This window comes from Camellia sinensis, chromosome 9 (genome assembly GCF_055761805.1).
Source record: "Camellia sinensis isolate YWXY chromosome 9, ASM5576180v1, whole genome shotgun sequence".
NCBI lineage: Eukaryota > Viridiplantae > Streptophyta > Magnoliopsida > Ericales > Theaceae > Camellia > Camellia sinensis.
Window position 1 is genome coordinate 191,132,889 of NC_138969.1, and position 26,767 is coordinate 191,159,655.

General features: G+C 32.9%; 3 protein-coding genes across 3 annotated transcripts; 1 reads left to right on the plus strand and 2 right to left on the minus strand.

The window, feature by feature from the left end:
- Positions 1 to 9,524: 9,524 nt before the first annotated feature.
- Positions 9,525 to 11,405, minus strand: LOC145800005 (uncharacterized). Its single transcript, XM_082889657.1, has one exon. The coding sequence runs from the start codon at positions 11,403 to 11,405 to the stop codon at positions 9,525 to 9,527; it is 1,881 nt and encodes a 626-aa protein (XP_082745783.1).
- A 66-nt stretch (positions 11,406 to 11,471) lies between these two features.
- On the minus strand, positions 11,472 to 12,800 carry LOC145800006 (uncharacterized). The gene is made up of 3 exons (XM_082889658.1): positions 12,788 to 12,800; positions 12,393 to 12,632; positions 11,472 to 12,151 (listed from the first exon to the last, which is right to left on the minus strand). The coding sequence occupies exons 1-3, from the start codon at positions 12,798 to 12,800 to the stop codon at positions 11,472 to 11,474; spliced, it is 933 nt and encodes a 310-aa protein (XP_082745784.1).
- A 10,918-nt stretch (positions 12,801 to 23,718) lies between these two features.
- Positions 23,719 to 26,139, plus strand: LOC114270211 (wall-associated receptor kinase galacturonan-binding protein). Its single transcript, XM_028211658.2, has 3 exons — positions 23,719 to 24,981; positions 25,634 to 25,678; positions 25,777 to 26,139. The coding sequence occupies exons 1-3, from the start codon at positions 24,132 to 24,134 to the stop codon at positions 25,902 to 25,904; spliced, it is 1,023 nt and encodes a 340-aa protein (XP_028067459.2). The 5' UTR covers positions 23,719 to 24,131; the 3' UTR covers positions 25,905 to 26,139.
- Positions 26,140 to 26,767: the final 628 nt, after the last annotated feature.

Below are 26,767 nucleotides of genomic sequence, written 5' to 3' on the forward strand. Positions count from 1 at the left end.
TGGATTCATGTTAGTATTTTTTGGGTAATGGTGCAAGGGAACTAACTTAGTGGCATGATGATATTTTGTAGTTGAATGGATCAATTAATATAGGATGGCCGATTGAAAGATTTTTTACATTGTTGCTGATGTAAATATAAGGATTGTACATGTGATTATTGTATAAAGGAGTTATAGTGCTTGAGGTTTGCCCTCTTGACGAGGTTTGCCTTGCTAGGATTGGGTTGTGACAACCAATTCATACGGGGTTTTGCCTCAGCTTTAATTGGGCCTTCCGTTAGTGGATGGTAAAATTAGTCCTCCCATATTAGTTGATCTAATGAGCCAAATACTGAGTTATCAAAAAAAATAAATTAAATAAATAAATAAATTAAATGCAGAACGTTGGAGATAATTGCTTCAAACTCCAAACTCCAAACTCCAAATTTCTAATTTAATTTTTGTATATACTCTATCTATTAGTAAATTTGACTATATACCTTATTTTTAAAAAAATTCTATGTCGTATATCTAACTTAACATATTTTTGCCTTTGGTATATTGTTTAACATTTAGTAGACAAAAATTTAATTTTATATTTCATGTATCTCTTTGTATAGTAAATTAATTTACATAATAATTTTGTCAGTGTTGTTTTAAACTTTTTTACCACACACTACTAAAATTTTAGCTTTTTGCGACAGCAAGATGCCGTCGCTAATACTCCTAATGCCGTTGCAAAAAACTTTTTGCGACGGCAAATGACTTTTTGCGACGGCAAGAGGGGGGTTGCAACTGGGGGCGTTGCAAAAGAGTTTTTGTGACGGCGTTTTTGCCTTTTACGACGACACTTTGCAGTCGCTAATAATGTTTGAAATTTCTTGACTTTTTGCGATGGCATTATTTTACCGTCGCTAAAAATGTTATTTGAGACGGTAAAAAATGCCGTCGCTAATAGTTTTTTTTTTTTGCAACAGCAAGAACATTATTTTTGCGACGGTGTGGTGTCGTCGCAAAAAGTATTAAAAATATGAAAATTTCTATTTTTACGACAGTGTACTGCCGTCGCAAAAAGTATTAAAAAAATAATAAAATTTCTATTTTTTACGACAATTTAGTGTTGTCACAAAAAGTAAAACCTGTAACAAAATCAATAAAAATATTAAAATTTTCTGTTTTTTGCAACGGTGTAGTGCCGTCACAAAAAAGAAAAAAACATCCTGCGATAAAATTATTAAAAATATTAAAATTTCTCCATAATAATTGCATAATAATATAAAAATTCCTGTATAAAAATAACAATTTCTCCATAATAAAATATTCTTTCATTCATAATTACACATCAACAAAATTATCCCACTACATAATGTTCCATAATACATATATAATGTTTAAATACATGATTTTGTTTATAATTCAAAATAACATAAACCAAAATTAAATATTTTTCTCATCATTCTTCGTAGATAACAAAAACAAAAGTTAGCCACATTCTCCACAGGCATGCATTCCACAAGAAGCACACTCTTACATGGGAAATATCTGAAAAATAAAAATAAAAATAATTAATGACAATATAATTATGTGTTAATGTTAATTACAAAAAAACATAAAAATTTAACTACTATAGCATCAAATACAACATTTTTTTTGTTAGTCATCAAATCCCACATGGATAATTAAACATCTCAATTAAATATAAAAATAAAAATTTAACTACTATAGCATCAAATACAAAAAAACATAAAAATTTTATCTGAAATCTGGCTCTAACTCCCAACAACATCAAATACAACATTTTTTTTTGTTAGTCATCAAATCCCACATGGATAATTAAACATCTCAATCAACAATGACAACATATGCATTTCTGAGAAAATTAAGCAATGGAAATAAGTTATGACACTTTCAAAGAAATGTCAGCCTTCTAGTATCTATACAAAAGTTCATCATCCTTCAATTAATTGGCACCTTCAAAGCAATGTTTCAATACATATTTAGAATGCATAAGTTGTGTTCTGAACAATGCATAACATTGTTATTATGAACAAAGTCATCACATAGGACGTGTTAAAAGGGTTTAACAAGTGTCGTCGAAGTGTCCACAAAGTGTTAGTAAAGTGTCCAATATTATGAATTTGATTTTTTAATTAAGAGACGTCATGTCGTCACCACACACTTCCTCCGCAGAAGTGTTCATGCTTCTTAGTCCATAGACAATAAAGTAATAAGTACATATAAATAATAATGATCTATTATAGGGAACATAGCAAAACTAGGAACTAATTTTTTGTGGTAGAGGAAAGGGAGCGGCAGTGAAGGTGGTGGATAAGAGGTGATGGTCGTGGTGGTAGTGGTGGTGGCGGCGGCGAAGGAGATTAGTGGTGAAGTTGTGGTAGTGGTAGAGGAGATGGAGTGGCGATGGTGGATGAGAGGTAATGGTAGTAGTAGTGGCAGTAGTGGTGGTGGTCATAGTTCCACCCATTGATTTAAGTATGGTGTTTGTTTTGAGCTTTCAAATCATAATTCTACATCCATTTTTCAAAACTCAATTCAAAATATAATCATTACTTTTCAAAACTCATAACCAAACACATAATTCAAAACTCTTTTCAAAACTTAATTCAAATCAATTTTTTAAATATTTTAAAAATATTTTAATTTTGTGAGAGACAAACAAAGAAGAGAGATAGAGAGAGACAGAGAGAGAGACAGAGTGATGAGCGAGAGAGAGACAAAGTGGTTGCTAAAAGTGTATTTTCTTATAGTGGATCGATAAATCGAGAAGGAACTCGATAAATAGAGAAGATGGGAGGGAGAGAGTGAGCAAGGCGAACATAGTGAGGGAGAAATAGACAAATAGACAAGCAGACAGAGAGAGAGAGAGAGAAAGAGAGAGAGAGAATAGTGATGAGTGAGAGAGAGTGAAAGAGAGACAGGGAGAGAGACAGATAGACAGAAAAGAGAGAAAGAGAGAGAGAGATAGAGATAGATGGAGAGACATAAAAGAGAGAGAAACAAGAGATGAGCGAGAGATAGACAAAAAGAGAGAGAAATAGAGCGAAAAGAGATGAGCGAGAGAGAGACACAGAAAAACAGAGAGACAGAGAGAGAAGAGAGATGAGCGAGAGAGATAGAAAGATAAGAGAGAGAGAGAGAGGGAAAAGAAATGAGAGAGATAGAGAGATGAGCGAGAGAGACAGAGAGAGAAAACAGATGAGAGAGATAGAGAGAAGAGAGATAGGCAAGAGACACAAAGAGAAAATAAGAGAGACAAACAGACAGATAGAGAAAGAAGAGTGATGAGTGAAAGAGATAAAGAGAAGAGAGAGAGATAGAGACAGAGAGACAGGAAGATGCAAAAATGAATGAAAAGAGAAATGTTATATCAAAAGAGTAAGACGACATCATTTTTTAAAATTTTTTTTTGCGATAGAAAAATGCCGTTGCATTTATTCAAACCATTTTGTGACTGTATATATATGAAACTGTCTCAAAACCACAATCACTATGCTAGGTTAGAGTTTTCAAAAACTCTTTTGAGAAAATTATACTTTCTTGTTTTTCGTGTTATAGTGTTTTTACTGAATTTTTTTAATATTTTAAGTAATTTTTTTTTAATTTTTAGACACACCTAACATAAATACACATAAAAGGTAAAAAAAAATTATAAAAAAAATCTTTTAAAAATTCACTAAATACCAAAAATACAAAAAAAATACAATAATTCAATACATTTTTTTTTTGTATTTTTATGTATTTATTAATTTTTAAAAATATTTTTTCATAATTTTTATTTTTATTTTTTAGATACATCTAACTAAGGTGCATCTAAAAAAAATATTTAAAATTTTAAAAATATTCACTAAAAACAAAGAAAAAACATGTAAGTCACTTTTTGCGACGGCGGAAAATGCCGTCGCGAAAAAGGAGAGTATTTGTGACGGCACAATTTGCCGTCTCAAAAAAGCAGAGTATTTGTGACGGCAGAAAATACCATCTCAAAAAAAGAGAGTATTTGCGACGACAGAAAATACCGTCGCAAATACTCTCCTTTTTTGAGACGACAAATTGTGTCGTCGCAAATACTCTGCTTTTTTGAGACGGCAAATGGTGCCGTCGCAAATACTCTGCTTTTTTGAGACGACATTTTTTGCCGTCGCAAAAAGAGACTTTTGAGATGGCAAGCGTGCCGTCGCAAATAGTTCCGTCTTTTAAGCCCCTTTTCTTGTAGTGACAAAAAATTTACTTATTTCTCAAGTTATCTATTTAAATCTCATGAGTTTTATTACTTAGAAAATAACAATAAGCTTGTTTGGTTTGAATTTTCAAGATTCACTTTTCAAAAAATTAAAATTTTTTATTTTTCGTATTTTTTTTGTTTTCACTATTTTTTAAAATATTCTGAGCATTTTGTTTTAATTTTTAGAACATCTAATATAAATACACCTAAAAAATATTTGTGAAAAAAATATTTAGAAAATTTACTAAATACAAAAAATACCAAAATACAAAAAATGAAAATTCAGTTAATTTTTCGTATTCTTGTGTATTTATTGATTTTTGAAAATATTTTTTTATAAATATTTTACTTTTTAGATATATGCAAGTAAGGTACGTCCAAAAAGCAAAAAAATTGTTTAAAATTTTAAAAATATTCGCTAAAAATAAAAAAAGCACGACAAACAAAAGATTCAATTTCTAAAAAATTGAATTTAAAAAATTAAAACCAAACATATTGAATAATACTTACACTATCATTTTGAGAGTCTAGATGAAAAAAAAATGTAAATATTAGTTCTTAAAAAAAATTATAATATGAATGTATTTTAAATAAATATTTATGTAGAATTGCTGTGCATAGCATAGGTGCATCGCTAGTAGAGAAATAAGAAAATTCACTTGACATAAATGGCTCAAAATATTAAGTTATACTTTAACTTCATAATAGTATAGATATAGATAGATAATGTGCCAAAATTAATTTTGATATTTAATTAAGGGTAAACAAAATTACCAACTACTAAGTTTGGAACAATATATTAAGCCATACGAGTTTAGTCTAATTACAATAACCTAGTAAAATAAAAAATAACAAAAACTAATATAAGATAGAGATATTTAAGAGTAAAATTAACGAATGATTGATAAAAATGGAACAATGTGTCATGTGAATTAAAAATTAAAATTTTAAATGATCACAATGTAATTATATTAAACTTGTGGAGCTCAAGATATTTTTTAAAATCTCAAAAGTAATTAGTATAATTTATTTTGAGAGATGCTATTCTCACTCTACTTTACTTCAAATACACTTATTATTTTTTTTATTTTTATTATATGTAGTTACTAATTGCACTCCACTTTGCTCCAAATACTCTTTTCTATATATAATAATGATAAAGAAAAAAATGTGATTGAAATAAAATGAAATGAAAATAACAGCTTCCTTTACCTTCTAATTAATATATAATATTTGTAGTGATACTTACTCGTTATACAAAATATCACCTCTTATCGAAGGTGGAAATGTAAAACCCGAGTTCTATTATTTATTTAGGGTAAATTACAAATGCACTCCTTAAAATTTGCTTATAGTAGATTGTCTTCTATACTTTGAAAAATTATAAATACTTCCTTGTTAAATTTTTTTATTTAACATAACTAACTAAAAAAAAGAAATCTGTAATTGCTCTCATTTACAATAATAAAATTACTTAAATTATTAATTAAAATATATTTATAATATCATTAAAAACTGTTAATTGACTTGATAATTTATTAATAAAAGGGGTGATTTGTTATGAAATTAGAAATCTTAAACGATAAAATGTAATTTTTAAAATTACAAAAGTAATTTATATTTTAATTAGATCTCAGAGAATATATTTATAATTTATCTATTTATTTATGTAATCGACCATAAAATGATTTGGTACAAAGGTGGTCGGGACTATTGAATAACTACTAGAAATATTTTAACCAAACCCAAAAAAAAGGGACAAGTGGGGAACCTAAATAAGATCCTAAAGTGCGGGTCAACACTCACACAAAGGAATGGCCCACGATGGTTGAAGTCCAATATGCTAGGTACATAGCAATAACCAAGACAGCTCTCTCATGGGCCTGGTCCTAATCCACTATGGTTGAAATCAAAATTTAATCCATTAGAACAAGTTTTGCGTTGATTGTGTCTAGGGATGGCAATGTGGGGCAATGGGGTGGATATTAATTCTCCATCTCCATTCTCTTATAATAAATTTTTTTTATTCCCCATTTCCCATTTCCCATGGGCACCACCATCCCCATTTCTTAATGGTATGGATTTTTCCCCACCCACTTTAATCCCCATTTTTATTTTTTATATTTAATGTTAAAAATCACCTTTTTTTTTTTTAAAGGTTCACAACAAAAACTAAATATACCTTCAATCTTTTTTCTTTCTTTTTTAATATATTTAATGTTAACAAATTTTTTTTTTTTAAGGTTCACAACAAAAGTTAAATATAACTTCAATCTTTTTTCTTTTTTTTTTTTAATATATTTAAGGTTAACAACCTTCTTTTTTTTTTTTTTTAATATATAAAGGTTTTAGCTAAATATACCTTCAATCTTTTTTCTTTCTTTTTTAATATATTTAATGTTAACAACTTATTTATTTATTATTTTTTTTAAGGTTCACAACAAAAGCTAAATATACATTTAATCTTATTTTATTTTATTTGGTTCAACAACAAAATCAAATACACATTAATTAATTAATTAAAAAGTTTGTTTTATAATAATCAAATATATAATTTTGAGACAATCAAATAAGTTTTAGTAATTGAAAAAAAAAATGTGGAAGAACGTGGAAGATTAAAATAAAATTACAACCATCTCTCACTCTCTCCCCTACATGTTACAAGAACCTGATTACAATGTTATAAGAGCCTGTTTGAAGAAATAAAATGTGAAAGAACCTGTTTTAAGAAAGTGTTATAAGACCCATATTAAATTGCATCAGAGCATAAATAAGGAATTGTTTGTTGATTTCTTAGCCACGGATATTTTAGACATTAAACCATTTTTCTCTTAGCAAATTTGAACCATTCATTTTAATTTATCCAAAATCTAATTACACCTTTAACAAATCTGAACTACTCATTTTAAGATATCTATGCCTTACCACACCCAATCCATCCTCCATATTCTTCCTTTAGTCTCCCACGAAGTTTGTTGTTTGCTACTTTTAAAAAACAAAAAATGTTTTTTCAATTAAATTTTTACTAATTTCACAACACCATCACCACTATTCTCATCTTTACTGTCACACTACCATCAACATAGCCACTACCATCATCACTGCTGCCATCACCCCACCACTATGTCACAATCTCTACTTTCACCTTCGTTGCATCATCACCACCACCACCACCACCAAATATAAAAAAATATATTTTTAATTTTTTTATAAAAATATTTTTCATTAAAAAATATTTTCTATCTAAATAAATGAAGCATAACATTGGGAAACAAGCTGATTTCAGTTAAATCTGTTCATAACTAAGAAAAATTCTTTTATTTAAAAAAAAATTATTTAGTAAGACTTTGTATCCCCTTTTTGTTTTTCCAGCAAATAAATTTTTGTACCCATCATTTCCAACCAATCACGACTCATGCTTGTTTTGATTCTCTACAATTTCCTTATTTTCAAATACATTCATATATATATATATATATAGTGGTAAACCCGTGCTATGCACGGGATTGGTTTAATAATGTGTAAATTTTTTAATAACGCATTAATTTCTAAATTTACTCATAAAATTATAATCATAATGCATAGAGATTATCTTTTCAAATTTCTTAAGTGAAGACAATATTTCAAAGCAAATATTCATAAAATATTTAAATCATCCAATTGAGTTGTTTTTCTTAAAACAATAAACTTGATTTCTAACTAATGAAATAATATATATTAACAATAAATAAGATGTTTCTCAATAAACCTAATGTCTAAAACATATATATGCTAAAAAAACTAATTATAAACTAAATGTCATAAATTAAATCTATCTATATTTGATAAATTAAAACTCAATAGATGTCAGTCATCATGTCCAAATGTTCCAAAAAGTACCTGTAAAATAAAAAAGTGTTAACATTTTTTTGTTATCATTTTTTACATACAAACAAACTTAAAAAAAAAAAAAAATAGATATATTACCTTATGAGGAGTGATGATTTAATTATCCTCATTTTTGGGTTGTTGCTTCACTTCATTCTCTTCAACACAATTATTTTGTTGTTGTTGCTGCTGCTGTTCTCCCACTTTAATATTTTCATTACCAATGCGTTGCTCCACTTCATCCAATGCTTGTAAACAAATCATATCATTTTCAATTTCCTCCAACATAACTATCAATGCTCTCATGTCTGGAAAGTCCTTTTTAATTTTTTTATGAATTTCTTGAATAGGCCATGAGGTTGGAAGTGTGTTAACTATAGCATGAACTAATATTGCAATGTGGGGCTAGAAACCTTTTTTCCTAAGCTTATAAAACACTTGCTCTTTATGTAACATATGCTCTCGTACCGTTAAATTTGGAGTCATCCGCGCTTGTTCAAGTTCAATCCATAAAGGATGAACATCACGCTCCTCCTCCATTAAAGCATCCATTAAGTCTGAGGCATCTTTGATTTCATGCTTTTGAAAAATTGTTTCCTTTACTTCATTCCAGCTCGATGGTAAAAGGTCTAATATTGTTTCCACCAATTTTTTTTTTCACTTATTTTTTGTCCTAATTTTTGCATTGCTCGACATATTTTGATTTTCCAATCAACAAAATTTTCTACCGGTAAACCCTCTTTATGTGGTACAGTTTCAAATTCATTTATGGTATTTTGTATCGCCAAACGATCACTACGGCGCAAATTTAGAGGAGGCCGCATATTTATCTGCACAATGAATTTAACACATTTAACATACAATTGCATAATGTTAGTCAAGTTGTTTTTAATAATCAACCACATTAATTATTATTTGAGTAAAATTTATAATGATTAAAAAAAGATGGGTACTTAATTATAAAATAAAATAATTGTATGAATTGAACATAGTATATGTACCGACAATTAAATTAAATATGAACATGTAAATTTCAAATGCAACATATGTTTTCATGTATGAAATTACTTATTTTAAATAATCAATATATGAAGAGAAATAATAAAACAATTGTTTCTAGGAAAATGAAACACATTTGAAACTCTTGAACAAAATTATTAATCAATGCCACTAAAAACTTCTATGTAAACTACATTTTTGGTGACATCATCCGGTATGCCTTGTTTATTAATAATCAACACCTTTAAGCCTGATGGGGAGGTGACACGTGATAGAGCTACATACAGCTGGCCATGAGAGAAGACTGGATTCGGAAGATAAAGGCCCACATTCTTCAAAGTTTGCCCTTGACTCTTATTTATTGTCATAGCGAATGCCAACTTTATTGGAAATTGCCTTCTTTTCATTGTAAAAGGAGCATGATTTTTGGAAGGTGTTAAAACAATACGTGAAAGTAGTACTTTCTCACTCTAGACCCTGTAATAACTCTAGCTTCAATTACTCGATTTCCCATCTTATCAACAATTAATCGAGTGCCATTGCATAATCCCAAAGATTGGTTGACATTTCTTAGAAGCATTATTGGTGTTCCAACTTTCAACTGCAAACAATGATTTAGAAGTCCTGGTAAATTCAAAGAATGCAAAAGTTCAGGAGGGTTCATGTCTTGAACATTGCTCTCACTTTCTGTTGGACACAATTTATCAACACTGTTAAAAGTTTTCATCTTTCTAGGAAGCATCAAAAGCATAATAGAATTGATTTCATCAACATCACTATTTTTAGGAGCTAAAATGCCTCGTTCTTTTAAGTACGACATATCCTGATATTTATTTATGAAATCAGGATAGGTGGCATCGATTAACTGGTGCAAATCTCTTTCTCCATTTTTTATAACAAATTTTTCTGGTATCTGTATCCAATTAGGTTCATAGCCTTCACTAAACGAGCTTCCCATTATTTTCCCTTCACCAACCAATTTAATCCACTCTGCAAAGTCACATAATTCATGACGCGTATGATTAGAAATATCTTGTGCTGTAACATGCATATTTCTGGTAAGATGCAAAACTTGACAATGCTCCCAAATTGTTGACTTAGGTAATGAAGCTTCCACTGTTTGTTCACGCCCACCTCTAGGTACGACAGGCAATATTTGTCTAAAGTCACCACCAAGCACAAATAGTTTTCCACCAAAAACCCTATCCTCTGAACAATGTTCTGTATTTTTCAATATGTCCCTAAATGTACTATCAACAGCTTCAAAAGCATGACGACTAACCATTGGTGCTTCATCCCATATAATTAACGACGCCTCTTGAATTAACCTTGCCAAATCTGTCCCTTGATTTATTGAACAACATGATGAGTTATCAGGGTCAAGTGGAATCTTGAAACGGGAATGGGCAGTTCGTCCCCCGGGTAAGAGCAAAGCTGCAATACCTGATGATGCAACAGAAAGAATGATCTTCTTATCGGATCGAAATTTTTCAATTAAAGTGCTCAACAAATATGTCTTTCCAGTTCCTCCACTACCATACACAAAAAATAAGCCCCCATGATGAGTGGAATAAGCTTCCATTATGGTGTTAAACACTTTCAATTGGTCATCATTCAATCCCACATATAAAGATTCAAAAGATTGCATTTCTGAAATGCTATCGTAGTTCAATTCCTCCCTTATGAGCCTATTAGTAACCATTTGACCTGATCGATATGATGGTAGTGGCATTGGAGGAAACTCTTTAAGAGACCTTCCATTTTGATTTAGTATGTGCTCAATTTCAAGCAATCCTAAATTTTTCAATTCACATTCTTCGAGACTTATATTGCCATCCCCAATTTGCCTTTGTACCCTATTTTGTAAATCATCAGTAAGGTCAAACCAATGATTCTCCCACAATTCATATGCATTTGTAACCTCAGAAAACATTAGCATTGAGCAAAACATATTTTGCAGTTGAGCACCTGATGCCCATGTTGAGGCTTCTGTTAAAGCTGCGTCCCATTCATTATCATCGTCAAGTAAGCCAAGTGCAAGGCATGCAGATTTAAATGTTGGGTGCACAATGCCATTACCGGTTCTAATATCTTCATAAGATTTTGCACCTCGAACCTTGGTAAGCAACATACGTAAATAACATCGTTCACCAGAATTAGGATGTGCATAATACAATCTACCTATGCATATTTGTTGTTGCCTCGTTTTCCACTTCTTCTGTTTCTGGTTCCATACCCATGAGCTAGGAAGCTCTTCATATGTTAATGTATTCGCCTCTACATGATCTCTGTTTGCTTGAAACCACCTTGTAAACATTGTCTCGTGAACCCCCGGCTGATTAATAATTGACGGAATGTTATCTGTGTCTCTAAATAGAATAGATTATTCCCCAGGTAGATGGTACTGCAACCGTTCAACTGAAGGGTATTGCTTTTGCAATTCAAACTCAAATATACGCCAGCAACATTCAATTGCGGAGATATATCGACAATCTAAGTATTGTTTTACCTCATCAGCCTCTCTATACCGACTTTGTCCATCAATGTTAAGTCGATTAACATTATCTTCAATTACAACCGTTGTACGATCAGGACCTTTATGTATGTACTTATATAAGTACTTGATCAATTTACTATGTGCACAACGCTCAATATTGGTATGGGCATCATACAATACAATAAGATCACGGTTGTATGGAATAACCCATCTGTTGTCAATTTCAAATCCATTAACCATGTTTTTTTTCTTTGTATCCCTTCGCCTATAGATAGCAAATCCATTTTCATCAATACTCGTTTCACTGCAAAAATTCTTCGGATAATGTTTTGAACATTTTCCATTCACCATACATGGGGCATTAGGATTAGTACTGCGACAGGGACCATGTATCATGCACCTCATCACTGTTTGAAATGCTAATGGATCTTCATCCTTATCAGGAATTTCAGCACAAATTATATCATCAATTTCCTCTAGCGATTTTATCTTGTCATCTGCTGATAATGTCAAGATAATGTGCGAATGCGGTAATCCTCGCTTTTGAAATTCGATGACGTGAATATCTATTCAAGAAAAAATAATATTATTTGTTAACTTCAAACTAAATTTAACAAATCTAATTGACCAGTTCAAATAAAAACAAATCTGCAATTATTTTTCCAAAGAATTTTCGATTCTTGAAATATGCCATCATTTGTTTCAATTTAATTCGAAAAACTTTCGCAAGTATATCCGGTATATCCTCTGTGCGTCGATTTGGAATGCACGCTACCTCCTGTTGAATTTCTAACCAATTTGAGTTACATGTGAATGTGACAAAAAAGTCAGGAAATCCCATCTTTCGACATATTGCGATCGCATCTTGGTAATGCTGAACCATATTTCGTGGGCCGCCTGTAAAAGATGATGGCAGTATAAATCTCCTACCAATGGCTGATGTATCACTGTCACCCGCAGTCACAACATCTTCTAAACCTCTGTACAAATCAGTCCGCAACACATTCTGTTTATGCCTAATGAAGTTTAGTCTATCTTGCTCAATAGCTGCATAACAATCAACAACAAATTATTGGAACAAACGTCCCCCTTGCAATAGCGTTTTCCCTTCTCCAACTCGAAATTGAAGTCTAAATGCATAAAACTCTCTCATTGACACTCCTTCTCGTTTGTTGTTTGTACCCAGAGTAAAACTTATAGACCTTCTCCATCCATCAGTCCCATAGGGAAAAAGTAATGGATATTGAAGTGGCATGTATAAAGGATGTGTTTCATTAATCCTTTGTAAATATCCATCTATTTTTCTAACAATTATGTCACGATTTGTAGTGCTTTCAGACCCATCACCAACAATTAATGCAGCAATTTCAGTTGTAGTGGGTCTAGTGTACTATCTTCCATCCCTCGAACTCAAAATGCGAATATGCAATTCTTGAGCACCATTCTCACGAATCATGTCTCGAGCAGTGCGAAAAATTGAAACATATGGATTGATGACATTCAACATTGACTGTAAACCTTCTAATGTGGACATATCAATTCCCGATGTGCCACCACACCTATTCATAGCATCCATTCTATTGCGAATTTCATGCTCAGTGTCATAAATATAGAGTTGTGCAAATTTAGGCCTTGTTCCAGGTTCCGGTAGTAGAGAACCAATTTTATGAAAATTTGCTCCACTAATACGAAAAACATAGGGACCCCTTCCATCTAACACTGACTGATCAATTTTCCCACCCATGGACGTGAAGGATAATGGGGAGTTATATGTCCTTACGTGTTCCCTGAATCTCACATGAGTAAACTGCTGTTGTAAAAATTCAGGAGTTTCTGGCAATAAAGGCAACATCACTTGTCCACTTTGACAACAGAGACTAAATTTTGGTTGACTCAATGGACTATCTCTTACTTTTTCCTCCATCCACATCATTGCTTGACATCTAGAGCATGTTACTGTTCTCCTACCAAAATTTGAGCGGTCTGAAATTTTTCTCCTTCTAGAACGTGTGGTAAATGTACTACCTGAAATTATTTAGATTTAGATTATAATTATGAATTTCTATTGTCTGTAAGAAATTTGAATAGAGTACATAGTTGGCTAAATGTTTATTACCAGGTGGATGTGCTCTGCTTGAAGTTGGTGGTACAATATTAGGAGCTTGCACTTCTGATTCATTTGTATCTAATTCATTAGATATAGGAATCTGAATTCCAACGTGACTAATATTAGGAGCATTGTCATTATTGCAACTCCATGTTTGTCTAAAAGCACCACGTTGCATTCTTTTGAGTCTCAAGATTGTGATCCTCAAATGTCGATTTTCCTTTTCTATTTTCCAAAGGTGATCCTTTAATGTAGGATCATTACGATCATATCGTGTTAAAAGTAATCTTCTTCTTGCCAGCAGTCGTGCCAACTTGGAGGAAAGATGTTTTCGATATCGATTTTCATATTCTTTATCAACACCTAATATATAATATAAGATCATATTATTATTTTTGTGATTCTTAAAATATTATTGAAAATGTGAAGGTCTCACTAATAAGATTGTAAGAAAATTTGAAATTTAACATTATTGTGTAGAAGTCAATAGATTACCACTATGACGGGCACTGTTTCGTAATCTTTTTAATCGCAAAACGATGGTTCTCAAACGTCGAGCCTCCTTTTCTATATTGAGAAGACAAATCTTCAAGGTTGGATCATTACGATCAGAATGCCGTGTCGAAAGCAGTCTTCTTTTGGCTACCAATCGAGCCATCTTGGACTTAAGTCGTGTTTGATTAATTTCTCGATTAAAAATCATATCCATCCTGAAGAGAGTATTAATTTGAAGCTTATATAACTCATGCTATTAGTTTATAGTATAGATAATGACTTAAGGATGTGTAACATATGACTTTCTTATAAAAAACATGATAATCTATAATTGTTTGTAGTTAATTTTGCACATTGAAATGGTTATCTCCTACATGATGACATTTACTGTAGAATCCATATAAATAGAATGTATCAAAGATCTAAAATCATGCAAGTTATATATTTATTATATATATTGAGAGGGTAATTTTTGGGAAAATTGGGCCGAGCTTCGAGTTGGGTTTTGAGGCCCAAAACGCAGAGGACTAGGTAAAAAGGCCGTACTAAATACTCCGGCCTAGAGGGCAAGGTTACTCCGGCCTTGGGGAGACAAAGTTACTTCGGCCCAAGGAGGTGAGTTTATTCCGGCTCAAGAAGAGATAGTTGCTTCGGCCCAAGGAAGAGTAAGGCTACTCCGGTCCAGAGACAACTCGGAGTAGGGCCGGTCTTAGAGTTAGTCCGGTCGCAGTATGTTCTGGGAAGACCGGTTTCGGAATTAGTCCGGTCGTGACACAATCTGGTTAAGTCGGTCAGAACTTGTTACTTGGAAGTTTGATCTAAGCACACCAAGGTTGAACAGGGGCAGCCGAAGTAATGAGTTAAAGGAGAAGACCGAGCTAAGGATAGTTCGGCCTTCTCTGTGGCTCAGCATAGCCAGTGTTATTTCGGTCGTGTGGTAGTTCGGCTATGGAGAAAAACCATCCCACTTGGTTTAAGCAGTGGGGGAGGGTGTAAAAGGATAAACATTATCCTTTGGAGTATGAATCCTAGGAGGACTCTGCATGGAGAAATACAAGTCCTATTAGGATTGTGCCATATGAAACTTATAAAAGCTCACAAGCATCACCTTGGAGGAGGTAATTTGAACACAATCTTTCTGAGAACTTAGAGCTTTGTCTATTTGTCAAGCTTACTGACTTAGGCATCAGAGAGGTTTCCGGCACACACCCGCCGGCTAGCTCACGTTTGTGCTTTCAGGTGACAAAGCGACGTCGTACGGAGGAGCGTGGATTTGGTCAACAGGATTATACGAGGAGAATTATTTCCTCCCCGTACATATATATATATGATAGTCAGTAATTGTTTCTAGTCATATTAAAATCTACTAAAAAAACCCACAAACATGGTAGTCTATAATTGTTTATAGTTAATTTTGCACATCGAAATCATCAACTCCTACATGATAACATTTGATATGAAATTCATAAAAATAATATGTAACCAAAGATCTAAAAATTTGTAATTCAACTTCAAACCTGGAAATATCAAATGATTTATTTAATTGATTTAAGTTATAGATATTACTAAATTTTATGTGATAGACATCTGATTCAGTGAATTGTGAGTGTTGGATATGCATGAGTATATTGTAGGAATAAAAATTATGGGTTTCTTTTTCTTTTTTTTTTATAAAAAAAATAACGTGATAGACATTGAATATTTTTAGTTTGTATATATGTTTTTAATTTATTTAAGTTACAGATATTTGAGCTCTTTTTTTTTAAATAACGTGATAAACATTGAAAAAAATAGTTCATAAAGACAAAATAGATTAAAATAATTAATAAAGATTTTTTTTACATCTAATTCATAATCTTTTTTTTTCTCCCTCATAACTCAAATCAACTATAAAAATTAAAAAAATTACAAATTCAACTATCATTTCAAACATAAATTTTTTAATCAAATTAAAATAATTAAAAAATTAACTAAAATAATTTATTTCCAAAAAAAATACTGGGTGTTTTTTGACTTTTTAATATTAGGCAGAAAATTTAGGGGGTGTGGTTTTGGTAAAAGCATCCAGTTGTGCCGGTTGCGTGCCGGTTGCTGACGTGACTATAAAATAACTTATAACGTGTGGCACCAACTCTAGCCTTGCATTACAGCGGATCCCATCCTCAGTCTTTGCGTCTCTAGAGGTTAAAAGCTGGTTTTTTTTTTTTTTTTTTGAAAAAATGCGAATAAAATTGAGGTGTTGTGATTTAAAAAAAAAAAAAGTTCAAAAATTAATAAATTGGTTTTTAATTTAGGAGTGATTTGAAAAGTTCATTAAAAATTAATTTTTTCATTTTTTTTTTGATTTTTTAATATTTTTATGTGTAAAAAATATAAAAAAAATTAATTAAAAGTTAAAAGCTAATTTTAACTAACTTCTCAAAATCCTCGTTAATTACCAAAAACGTCTATCAGTATCTTAACCCACCGTCCGGCCGACCCCTCTCTCCATCGTCGGCCTTACCTCTACCGTGTATTGATATCCCGACGAACTCTCTCCCATCTCCCTCGCCGGTCCGATTAACCGGCTTATCCATAATTGTTTTTGTAATTTTTAAATATAGTTTGAGAGGGGCATTCAGCAGAATAAAAATCAAACAAATCAAACCAGAACCCATAAATAGTCCAGTTAGACAGAAAATAAATAGAGAGGCGGGGACAATTTTCTATATATATATATATATATGGACAATATCGTATTTACACAGAGAGTAAGAAGACAGAGAATGGGTTGCAAAAACCATTGAATTCACAAATTTTCTTGCTATGTGGCTCTACACCAACATTCACACAGTTATTCCATTTAAACGGATATGAAAAGAAACATTAGAAAAACAGATATGAAACGAAAAATAGAGACATGTTCAGAGCAAAAGGAAAAAAAAAAAACAGAGACATGTTCAAAGCAAAAGAAAAAAAAAATAGAGACATGTACACTAAAGTAGCCAGCTTTTGTATAATCTTCCAATTTCCTTGCAATTTTCTCAATATATATATATATATATATCCTTGTGAACTGTATATAAGAAAAAAAAGTAACAAATTTGTTTGGATAGTTATTCCATTTAAACGGATATGAAAAGAAACATTAGAAAAACAGATATGAAACGAAAAACAGAGACATGTTCAGAGCAAAAGGAAAAAAAAAACAAAGACATGTTCAGAGCAAAAGGAAAAAAAAAAACAGAGACATGTTCAGAGCAAAAGAAAAAAAAAATAGAGACATGCACACTAAAGTAGCCAGCTTTTGTATAATCTTCCAATTTCCTTGCAATTTTCTCAATATATATATATATATATATCTATACTATATATCCTTGTGAACTGTATATAAGAGAAAAAAGTAACAAATTTGTTTGGATAGTTTTTTTTTTTTATTTTTTTCGTTGACAACTTGATTTGTTTGAGGTGGGAGGGTAAACAGATTTGTTTACAAAATCTCAAATGCTTGAAGAAAAAAATAAATTATTAAAACAAAAGAAAAAGAGAAATCAAGACTTGCCTTCAATGGCGGACTATTGGGTTCACTGCTCACGAATGAAGTTGATGAAATAATAGTTTAAAAAATAGTGAATGAATAGCAGCTACAACTATACAATATTCACCAATAACGAAAAGTACATGATTATATTGACATGCAAAAGAATCAAAAATTTAAAATAAACCATTGTTACCTTTTACAATGGACGAAGAAACTCTCTGTGACTAAAAGAAACAAAGACACCTACGTAATCCACACCTCTCTTGAAACATGAAGGCTTTATAAAAATCAAAACAACAAAAACAAAGAAAAATAAGACAGAAAGAAAGTTCTGCAAAGAATGAAAAAGCAACGGTAACAAATTTTTCCTTTTTAAAACAATGCAAATTATTAAAACAAAAGAAAAAGAGAAATCAAGACTTGCCTTCAATGGCGGACTGTTGGGTTCACTACTCATGAATGAAGTTGATGAAATAATGGTTTAAGGGGATATGGATAGATGGGTGGGGTTTTTTTTTTATATATATCAATTTGTTGTAGGATAGTGAGAGAGTGGGTGTTTGAGGATATGAGAGATTTGTTTGAGGAGGGAGAGTAATAGATTTGTTTGGATATATATATATATATATTTTTTTTTTTTTTCCATTGACAGCTTGATTTGTTTGAGGTGGGAGGGTAAACAGATTTGTTTGGATAGCTTGATTTGTTTGAGGTGGGAGAGTAATAGATTTGTTTGGATAGGTTTTGTATTTTTTTTTGTTGACAGTTTTTTATGGATAGGAGTTGTGGGTAGTGGGAGATTGGGAGTGAAACTCTTTGAGGGTAGGGGAGAAACGTATGGCAGGAGAGAAAGGTGGAAGGATAGGAGCTTTTGTTGTTAAGAAATTCTTTGAGAGGGAGTGAAAAGAGCTATCAACTTAAAAGAGAGGTGCCACGTATTTTATAGATTTATGAGAATTTTAGGATGACATTTTGAAGCCTTCTAAAACAGCACTACATTCTAATATATAGATAAGTATAGATATATATATATATGTTGTATAAATTGTGTGATAACATAAAACAAATAGATTCATACTCGTTAATTGAAATTTCAGAACAAGCAAACCATTCTAAAAATTACAATACATAACAAAATAAAATAACATAGAAAAGCAAACCGAAACCTGCACTAGACAGTGTCCTTAATTTTTTTAAATAAATTTAAAAAATTCTAGATATGCATAAAATTCGACAAGAATAATGTGACAATGTTAATTAATGTGTATTTGATTTTATTGTTGAGCCAAATAAAATAAAATAAGATTGAATGTATATTTAGCTTTGGTTGTGAATCTTAAAAAAAAAAAAAAAAAAAAAAAAAAAAAATTGGTTGTGAACCTTAAACCTTAAAAAAAAAAAAAATTAAAAGAAAAACAAAAGAAAAAAGATTGAATGTATATTTAGCTTTGGTTGTGAACCTTAAAAATTAAAAAAAAAATGGTTGTGAACCTTAAAAATAATAAAAAATAATAAAAAATTAGATGTATATTTAGCTTTGGTTGTGGATCTTTAAAAAAAAAAAATGGTTGTGAACCTGAAAAAATAAATAAATAAATAAAAGAAAAAAGATTGAATGTATATTTAGTTTTGGTTGTGAATCTTTACAAAAAGGGAGCTTTTTTGATAAATCCATTTTCTAAGAGCTTTATTCCATCCAATCCATATTCTTTTTGACTATTCCATTAGGTCCAATTTGAGATAAGAAGACCAAAATACCATTTTCATCTACTTATGTTCTATTTAGTTCATATTATTTTCTTATATTTCAATAAGTCCTATGGGTGACATAATTACCAAAATACCCCTAATGTGAATGTTCACACCGTCAATGTGCATGTTCATATCGTCAATGTGTAGGGGCCCAACCCATGTCGATCCTCGTGGGTGCCCGAAAAAATTCGAGTCGGGCCGGGCCGACCCACAGGCCAAAAAAATAGGCCCGGCCTGGCCCGTTGATAATGTGAATATTCATATTGACAAGTTAACATTCACATTGATAGGGGTGTAAAATTAGCCCGTGGGCGGCCCGAAGCCAGCCCGCCGCCTGGGGCGGGCCCGGGCCGGCCCGTTCATAATGTAAATATTGACATTGACATATTAACAATAACATTGATAAGAGTATAAAATTAGCTCGTGACCCGTGGGCAGCCCGAAGCCCGGGGCCGGGCCTGGCCTGTTGACAATGTGAATATTCACATTGACATGTTAACATTCACATTGATAGGAGTGTAAAATTAGCCCGTGGCCTGTGGCCGGCCCGAAATCCGCCCGCGGCTCGTGGGCTGCCCTGGGCAGGCCTGGCCCGACCCGTTGATATTGTGAATATTCACATTGATATGTTAACATTCACATTGATAAGAGTATAAAATTAGCCCGCGCCCCGTGGCTGCCCGAAACCAGCCCACGGCCCGTGAGCGGCCCGGGGCGGGCCCGGCTCGGCCTGTTGACAATGTGAATATTCACATTGACATGTTAACATTCACATTGATAAGAGTGTAAAATTGACTCGCGTCCCATGTGCGGCCCGAAGCCCGTGGACGGCCCGGGGCGAGCCCGGCCCGACCCGTTGACAATGTGAATATTCACATTGACATATTAGCATTCACATTGATAGGAGTGTAAAATTAGCCTGTGGCCCGTGGGCGGCCTGAAGCCCGCCCACTGCCCAGGGTGGGCTCGGCCCGGCCCATTGACAATGTGAATATTCACATTGACATATTAACATTAACATTGATAACAGTGTAAAATTGGCCCGTGACTCGTGGGCAACCCAAAGCCTGGCCCCGGGCCGGGGCGGGCCTGGCCCGTTGATAACGTGAATATTCACATTGACATGTTAACATTCACATTGATAAGAGTGTAACATTAACTCGTGCCCCGTGGCTGCCCGAAACCTGCCCACGTCCCGCGGGCGGCCCGAGGCGGGCCCGGCCTGTTGACAATGTGAATATTCACATTGACATGTTAACATTCACATTGATAAGAGTGTAAAATTGACTCGCGTCCCATGGGCGGCCCGGGTTTGGGTCCGAGCCTACCCCGGGCTGCAGGCGAGCTTCGAGCAGTGGACAAATTTTACACTCCTATTAATGTTAATGTTAACATGTCAATGTGAATATTCACATTGTCACGGGTCGGGCCAAGCTCGCCTCGGGTTGCGATTCGGCTTCTGGCCGCCCACGGGCTGTGGGCCAATTTTACACTCCTATCAATGTGAATGTTAACATGTTAATGTGAATATTCACATTGTCACGGGTCGGGCCAAGCCCGCCTCGGGCGTCGGGCCGCCCACGAGCTGCGGGCCAATTTTACACTCTTATCAATGTGAATAATGTTAACATTCACATTGTCAACGGGCCGGCCCCGCCCCGGGCCGCGGGCGGGCTTTTGGCCACCTATGGGCCGCAGGCCAATTTTACACTCCTATTAATGTGAATATTAACATGTCAATGTGAATATTCACATTGTCAACGGGCCGGGCCAGGTCGGGTCGGGCCCGCCCTAGGCTGTTGACCAATTTTATACTCTTATCAATGTGAATGTTAACATGTCAATGTGAATATTCACATTATCAACAGGCCAGGCCGGGCTTGCCCCGGGCCGCCTATGGGCCGTAGGTGGGTTTCGGGCAGCCACGAGGTGCGGGCTAACTGTACACTCCTATCAATGTGAATGTTAATATGTCAATGTGAATATTCACATTGTCAACGGGCCGGGCCGGGCCCTCCCTGGGCCGCGGGCGGGCTTTTGGCCGCCCATGGGCCGCGGGCCAATTTTATACTTTTATCAATGTGAATGTTAACATGTCAATGTGAATATTCACATTGTCAATGGGCCGGACTGGGCCCGCCCCGAGCCGCCCATGGGCTGCGAGCGGGTTTCGCGCCGCCACGGGACGCGGGCCAATTTTACACTCATATTAATGTGAATGTTAATATATCAATGTGAATATTCACATTGTCAACGGGCCGGGCTTGCCCCGGCTGGCGACCGGGTTTCGAGCCGCCCACGGGCCAATTTTACATTCCTACCAATGTGAATTTAAAAATATGAATGTTGACATCATTAAATTGCTAATCGTTCAAAAAATATTTATAAATGTATCAAAATTGAATATAAGGGCATAAGTGTCCAAGAAAATAGTGTAAATCAAGAAAATGAACTTTATGGAATAAAACTATACATACATGAGACTAAATGGGTTAAAAAAATCCTTCATGGACTTCTTGGGTTAAAACACTCCTAAATTAGACTTATCAATAAAAATCCCTTGCCAAAAAAAAAAAAAAAAAACATATGGGGAAATTAGTGGGTACCCATCCCCAACCCATCCCCTATGGATATTTAAAGAATATCACTTACCCTACCCAATGGATAAGAAAAAAAGGAGAAACCCATGTATTTGGGTTGGGTCTCCATAGATACCCACAAGGTAGGTTATCCATTGCCATCCCTAATTGTGTCTTAAAGATTGATTGTGAGTAGGGTGAAACTCGGGTGGGTTCGGTCGAATTGAGAGGTTGTTTAAGTCTAGTTTAAGTTGTATTGAGATTTGTCTAAACTTGAATTGTAATCTAATGTTGTCTGTCTAAGCCTGTCCCGAGTTAAATCCGAATTGTCTGAGTTGGCCGAATTGTAAATGAATTTCAGTTTTTTTTTATTATAAATTATTAAAATTTGACTCTATTTACGATTTTTTATTTTTATTTTTATTTTTATAGAAAATCATTAATACCATCAAAACAAATAATTTATATAATGTAAAAAAGATGCCACTATAGTAGTCCTTACAATTTATGAGTGAAAATAAAAAGAAAAAAAAGTAAGATTTTATATTATTTGTATACATAATATATATTCAATATTATTTAATAATAAAATTACTTTAATATCATGTAATGACTAATAATTTATGTATATATTTAATATTTTATATATCTATATATCTATAATTCAGGCTTCGAGTTGCTTGGGTTGTTTGACGTCTTTGCCCAAGCCTGTCCAAATTTAATTCGGGATTCTGAATTTTTGCCCAAGTCCGTACCGAATTTGAAAATATTTTGTCCAAGCCCTAAAAAAATTCGGGTTGGGCTCGGGTTGCACGGGTTGAGCCCGCCCAAATTGCACCCCTAATTGTAAGTATTGGTGTGCGTGGTACGGTTCAAATGGTTTGAGAGTAAAATTATAAATTAAATAGCCAATTAGCAGATTGGTGAATTGGAAAATTATAGTTTGAGCAGTTTTGGGCATATTGACGGATTTAAAAATATTCTAATAAATTGTCAAGCTTATGTATAATATATAACACTAATTTGCATAATATTTTTCATATATATAATACAAACTAATTTTACATAATATTTTTCATATATATAACTACTAATTTGTAATGAATTTTACATACTAAATCTCTTTCACATTCATTTTTACTTTGATATTTTATTATAGGATAAAAAATATATATGTATTAATTATAGCGGAGCGAAAGTTAATAGATAGAGTGGTGCGAAATGATGCAGATCGATACGATTTTAACGAATTAGACAATATTTTGCACAGCCTTAATTGTAAGGAGCAACAAACGCTTAATATCAAATCTCGAGAATCGCTTCTCCCGTCCCTCTCCTCACCCCCCACACCTCGAAACAAAAAAATAAAATATAAAAAAAAAATACTGCCGACTCTATAAGCTACTACGTTCTCTTTGTGTAACACTAACACATCCAACTTCGTTTTCTTATTTGAAGTTTTGAAATTTGAAAGCTATAATCATATAAGTTTATATCAATTCTTCCGACAAATAAGTTATATACACATGTTTGATCAAAGAAAAGAAAAAAGAAAGAAAAACGTGAAGTTGAGGGAGTGCTAACATCTTTTCATGTAAAAAAGTCGACCATTTTAATAAATCCCAAAATTTCAGTACTAAAATCTTGGCAAGTAAAAAACCCCATAATTTAATTAGTCACAAACAGTTTAATTAGTGTGAGAGTTGCTTATTCAATTTCATGTCTTCAATTTTTCTTTTCTTTTTTTTTTTCTTTTTTTGTTCAAGTAAGCAAATAATAATAATAATAATAATAATAATAATAATAATAATAATCCCTTACCATCTTCATCACCTTTCATGGGGTGGTTTTTAATCTTCATTAGAAAATAAAATAAAATAAATTATGCTCTTGGTCCATATGTTGCTCAAATATTCTCTGCCCCTACACAAAGCACAAAGCACAAAGCACAACACAAAAAGAAAAAGAGAAAAGAATAGCTTCTTCAATCATGATAATCTACTTTAATTATATTAATATTGACTACTTCCATTGAAAACCATACAAAAACTTTGCTTGACAACAGCCCCTTCACACCTTCTATCAAATCTCTAATGGGTTTTCTATACACCCGTAGACACATTCCAAAAAACAAGTCTCTTCATTCATCATCTTCTTCTTCTTTGTTCATTCTAATCATTCAACTCATATTTCCATTTCTAACCCTAACATCAGCCCAATCAAGCCAATGTAGAACTTCATGTGGCAACATTCCAATCAACTACCCTTTTGGCATTGATGATGGATGTGGAAGCCCATACTACCGCCACATCCTCGTTTGCACGTCAGGACAACTCCAACTCCGGACCCCTTCTGGGAAATACCCAGTTCGCAGTGTTAGCTACTCAGATCCCCACATTTTGGTCTCTGATCCATTCATGTGGAATTGCCTAGATGGCGATAACTTTCGCCCCACAAGGCCATTTAGCCTTGATACTAGCACCCATTTCTCTCTCTCCCCACAAAATGACTACCTCTTCTTCAATTGTAGTAAAAACCAGGTGATCATAGAACCTAAGCCAATCTTTTGCGAACGCTTTCCTGAAAGGTGTGATTCGTCGTGTGATAGTGCTAGTTATCTTTGCCGACACTTGCCAGAGTGTGCTTCGGCATTGGGTGGTGGTTCTTGTTGTTCCTATTACCCCAAAGCGACCGAGTCTTTGAGGCTAATGTTGAAGTATTGTTCAAGTTATACAAGTGTGCATTGGAGAAATGTTGGAAATACTGCTCCTTATGATCAAGTTCCTGAGTATGGGATTAGGGTTGATTTCGATATTCCGGTGACCACCAGTTGTTTGCGGTGTCAAGACACTGCGAAGGGTGGTGGAAAATGTGGATTTGATTCTCAAACACAGGATTTCTTGTGTTTGTGTGATGAAGGGAATACTACTACTTACTGCAAAGGTATGTCTAATAGCTATTTTTTAGCTCTTGAGTTTACTACTACATTGATTAAATTTTGGCCTTACACATCGTATTAAATGATACGTCATTTTATTTTAAACTTTTGATAATGTTATTTATCAATATATCAATTGATACTATTCGATATCGGTTTATATAACTGTAATATTGATATTAATATGTATCCCAAGATATTCTCGAAACATGGAAGTCTCCAGGCACAATCGTGCATTGGGACAGACAAATCGTGTTTTGAGATTTCTATCTCATCATGCCACTATGAGTTCATTGGACAAAGGGATGGAAAATATTTTGGGACAAATGATCCCTAACCTCTGTGATGTGTCACAAAACGTATGCGTAATATAATTCAAAAACAACTTAGTGAAATAGTAATAGTAATGAAATACAAATAAAAAAAATATATAGAAAATTAAATACAAAATAATGTGACAAATGTTGATTTTTCTTTTTAATCTTTTTAAATGCAGAAGGCTCATCAAGATGACGTTAATTTTAAAAAAATATTATTGTCGCATCATTCTGCTCATAAATTCTGTATACAATTTTGTAAGAATAGAGTTTAATTTTCTTGTTGAAATGATGAACATGGCAATTGTTTTTGTGATTAACTTATTGTTCAAATCTGCAGATCCAAACATTTCTTGGCATAGGAGTAAAAGAGGAGTTGTTGCAGGTGAAATCTTATAATTCAATCAAAAGATTGAAATGCTTTGAATTAAATCCAGTCTTATCTGATTACTATTTTCTTTTCTTTTCTTTTCTCTTTATCAGGGACTGTGACAGCAGTTTCTGTTGCTGGGGCTATAGGAATTGGAGCTGGTGTTTGGTATCTGAGAAAGCTGAGAGCAAAAGCACCAGTAACACATGGAGTCCAGAGCAATGAGAATAGAGTTTTCTGAGTGAAATCAACTAAAGTGAAAGTGTGATACCAAACACATCTTTTCTTTTTCTTATTCATATTGTTTACTTTTTTCTTTTCTTTTTTTCTTTTTAAAATATACAACTTTTTGCAGTTTTACAACTCTGTCAATGGCTACTTTTGTTTTGTTAATTATGATTATTAAATTATAAGAATCAACATGTATACTTGTATTAAAAGAAAAGAATAAATCCAGTGATAAGTAACTTTTTTTTTTCCTCCAGAATTTGGTAGAATTTAGATCCTCTCCCGTCCAATGAATTGATTGGACCATTCATCCAAACAAGTTCATCTTTTAAGTCCATGTGTATAGATTATTTATCCACAATTTTTTTTTAATTAATTTGATAATCATAGTCATTTTATTTCATTATATTTATTATGTAATTTATTATCACAAATCATACTTTATTTATTTATTTTAAAACAAATATAATAAAATTATGTAAATACAGTTATTGAATAATTATTTTATTATTTTATTATTTTTATAAATGATATAAACACATTAGCCTAAATATGCTTTACAGAGGATAACATTACATAGGAACTAGAGAGATGTACTCTTTGCACATAGAGGAGTAATTATTGGGCATGTTTGGTAGAGTCGTGAGAAAGTGATTATAACTTATAGTCTAACAGCTTATAGTTTATAACTGTGAATATAAACTGATTTTTGACTTATAAATTAAGTTTCTCCTCCCCCACTCAAAGAATAAGTTGATTTTTTACTTACAAAAAACTATAAACTGTATTATTAAGCTGAACCAAACATATCAAAATAGTTTAAATTAAGCTAAAAATTAAAATAAGTTGAAAATAAGTTCTACCAAACATGTCCAT

Bases quoted from the DNA above. Each gene is read 5' to 3' on its own strand.
- LOC145800005 (XM_082889657.1), bottom strand. From the start codon at position 11,405: ATGTTTACAAGGTGGTTTCAAGCAAACAGAGATCATGTAGAGGCGAAT.
- LOC145800006 (XM_082889658.1), bottom strand. The intron at 12,152-12,392 runs GTAACTCAAATT...TTTCTTGAATAG, and splicing joins CTTTTTTGTCACATTCACAT to ATATTCACGTCATCGAATTT.
- LOC114270211 (XM_028211658.2), top strand. From the start codon at position 24,132: ATGGGTTTTCTATACACCCGTAGACACATTCCAAAAAACAAGTCTCTT. The intron at 24,982-25,633 runs GTATGTCTAATA...TCAAATCTGCAG, and splicing joins TACTACTACTTACTGCAAAG to ATCCAAACATTTCTTGGCAT. The intron at 25,679-25,776 runs GTGAAATCTTAT...TCTCTTTATCAG, and splicing joins TAAAAGAGGAGTTGTTGCAG to GGACTGTGACAGCAGTTTCT.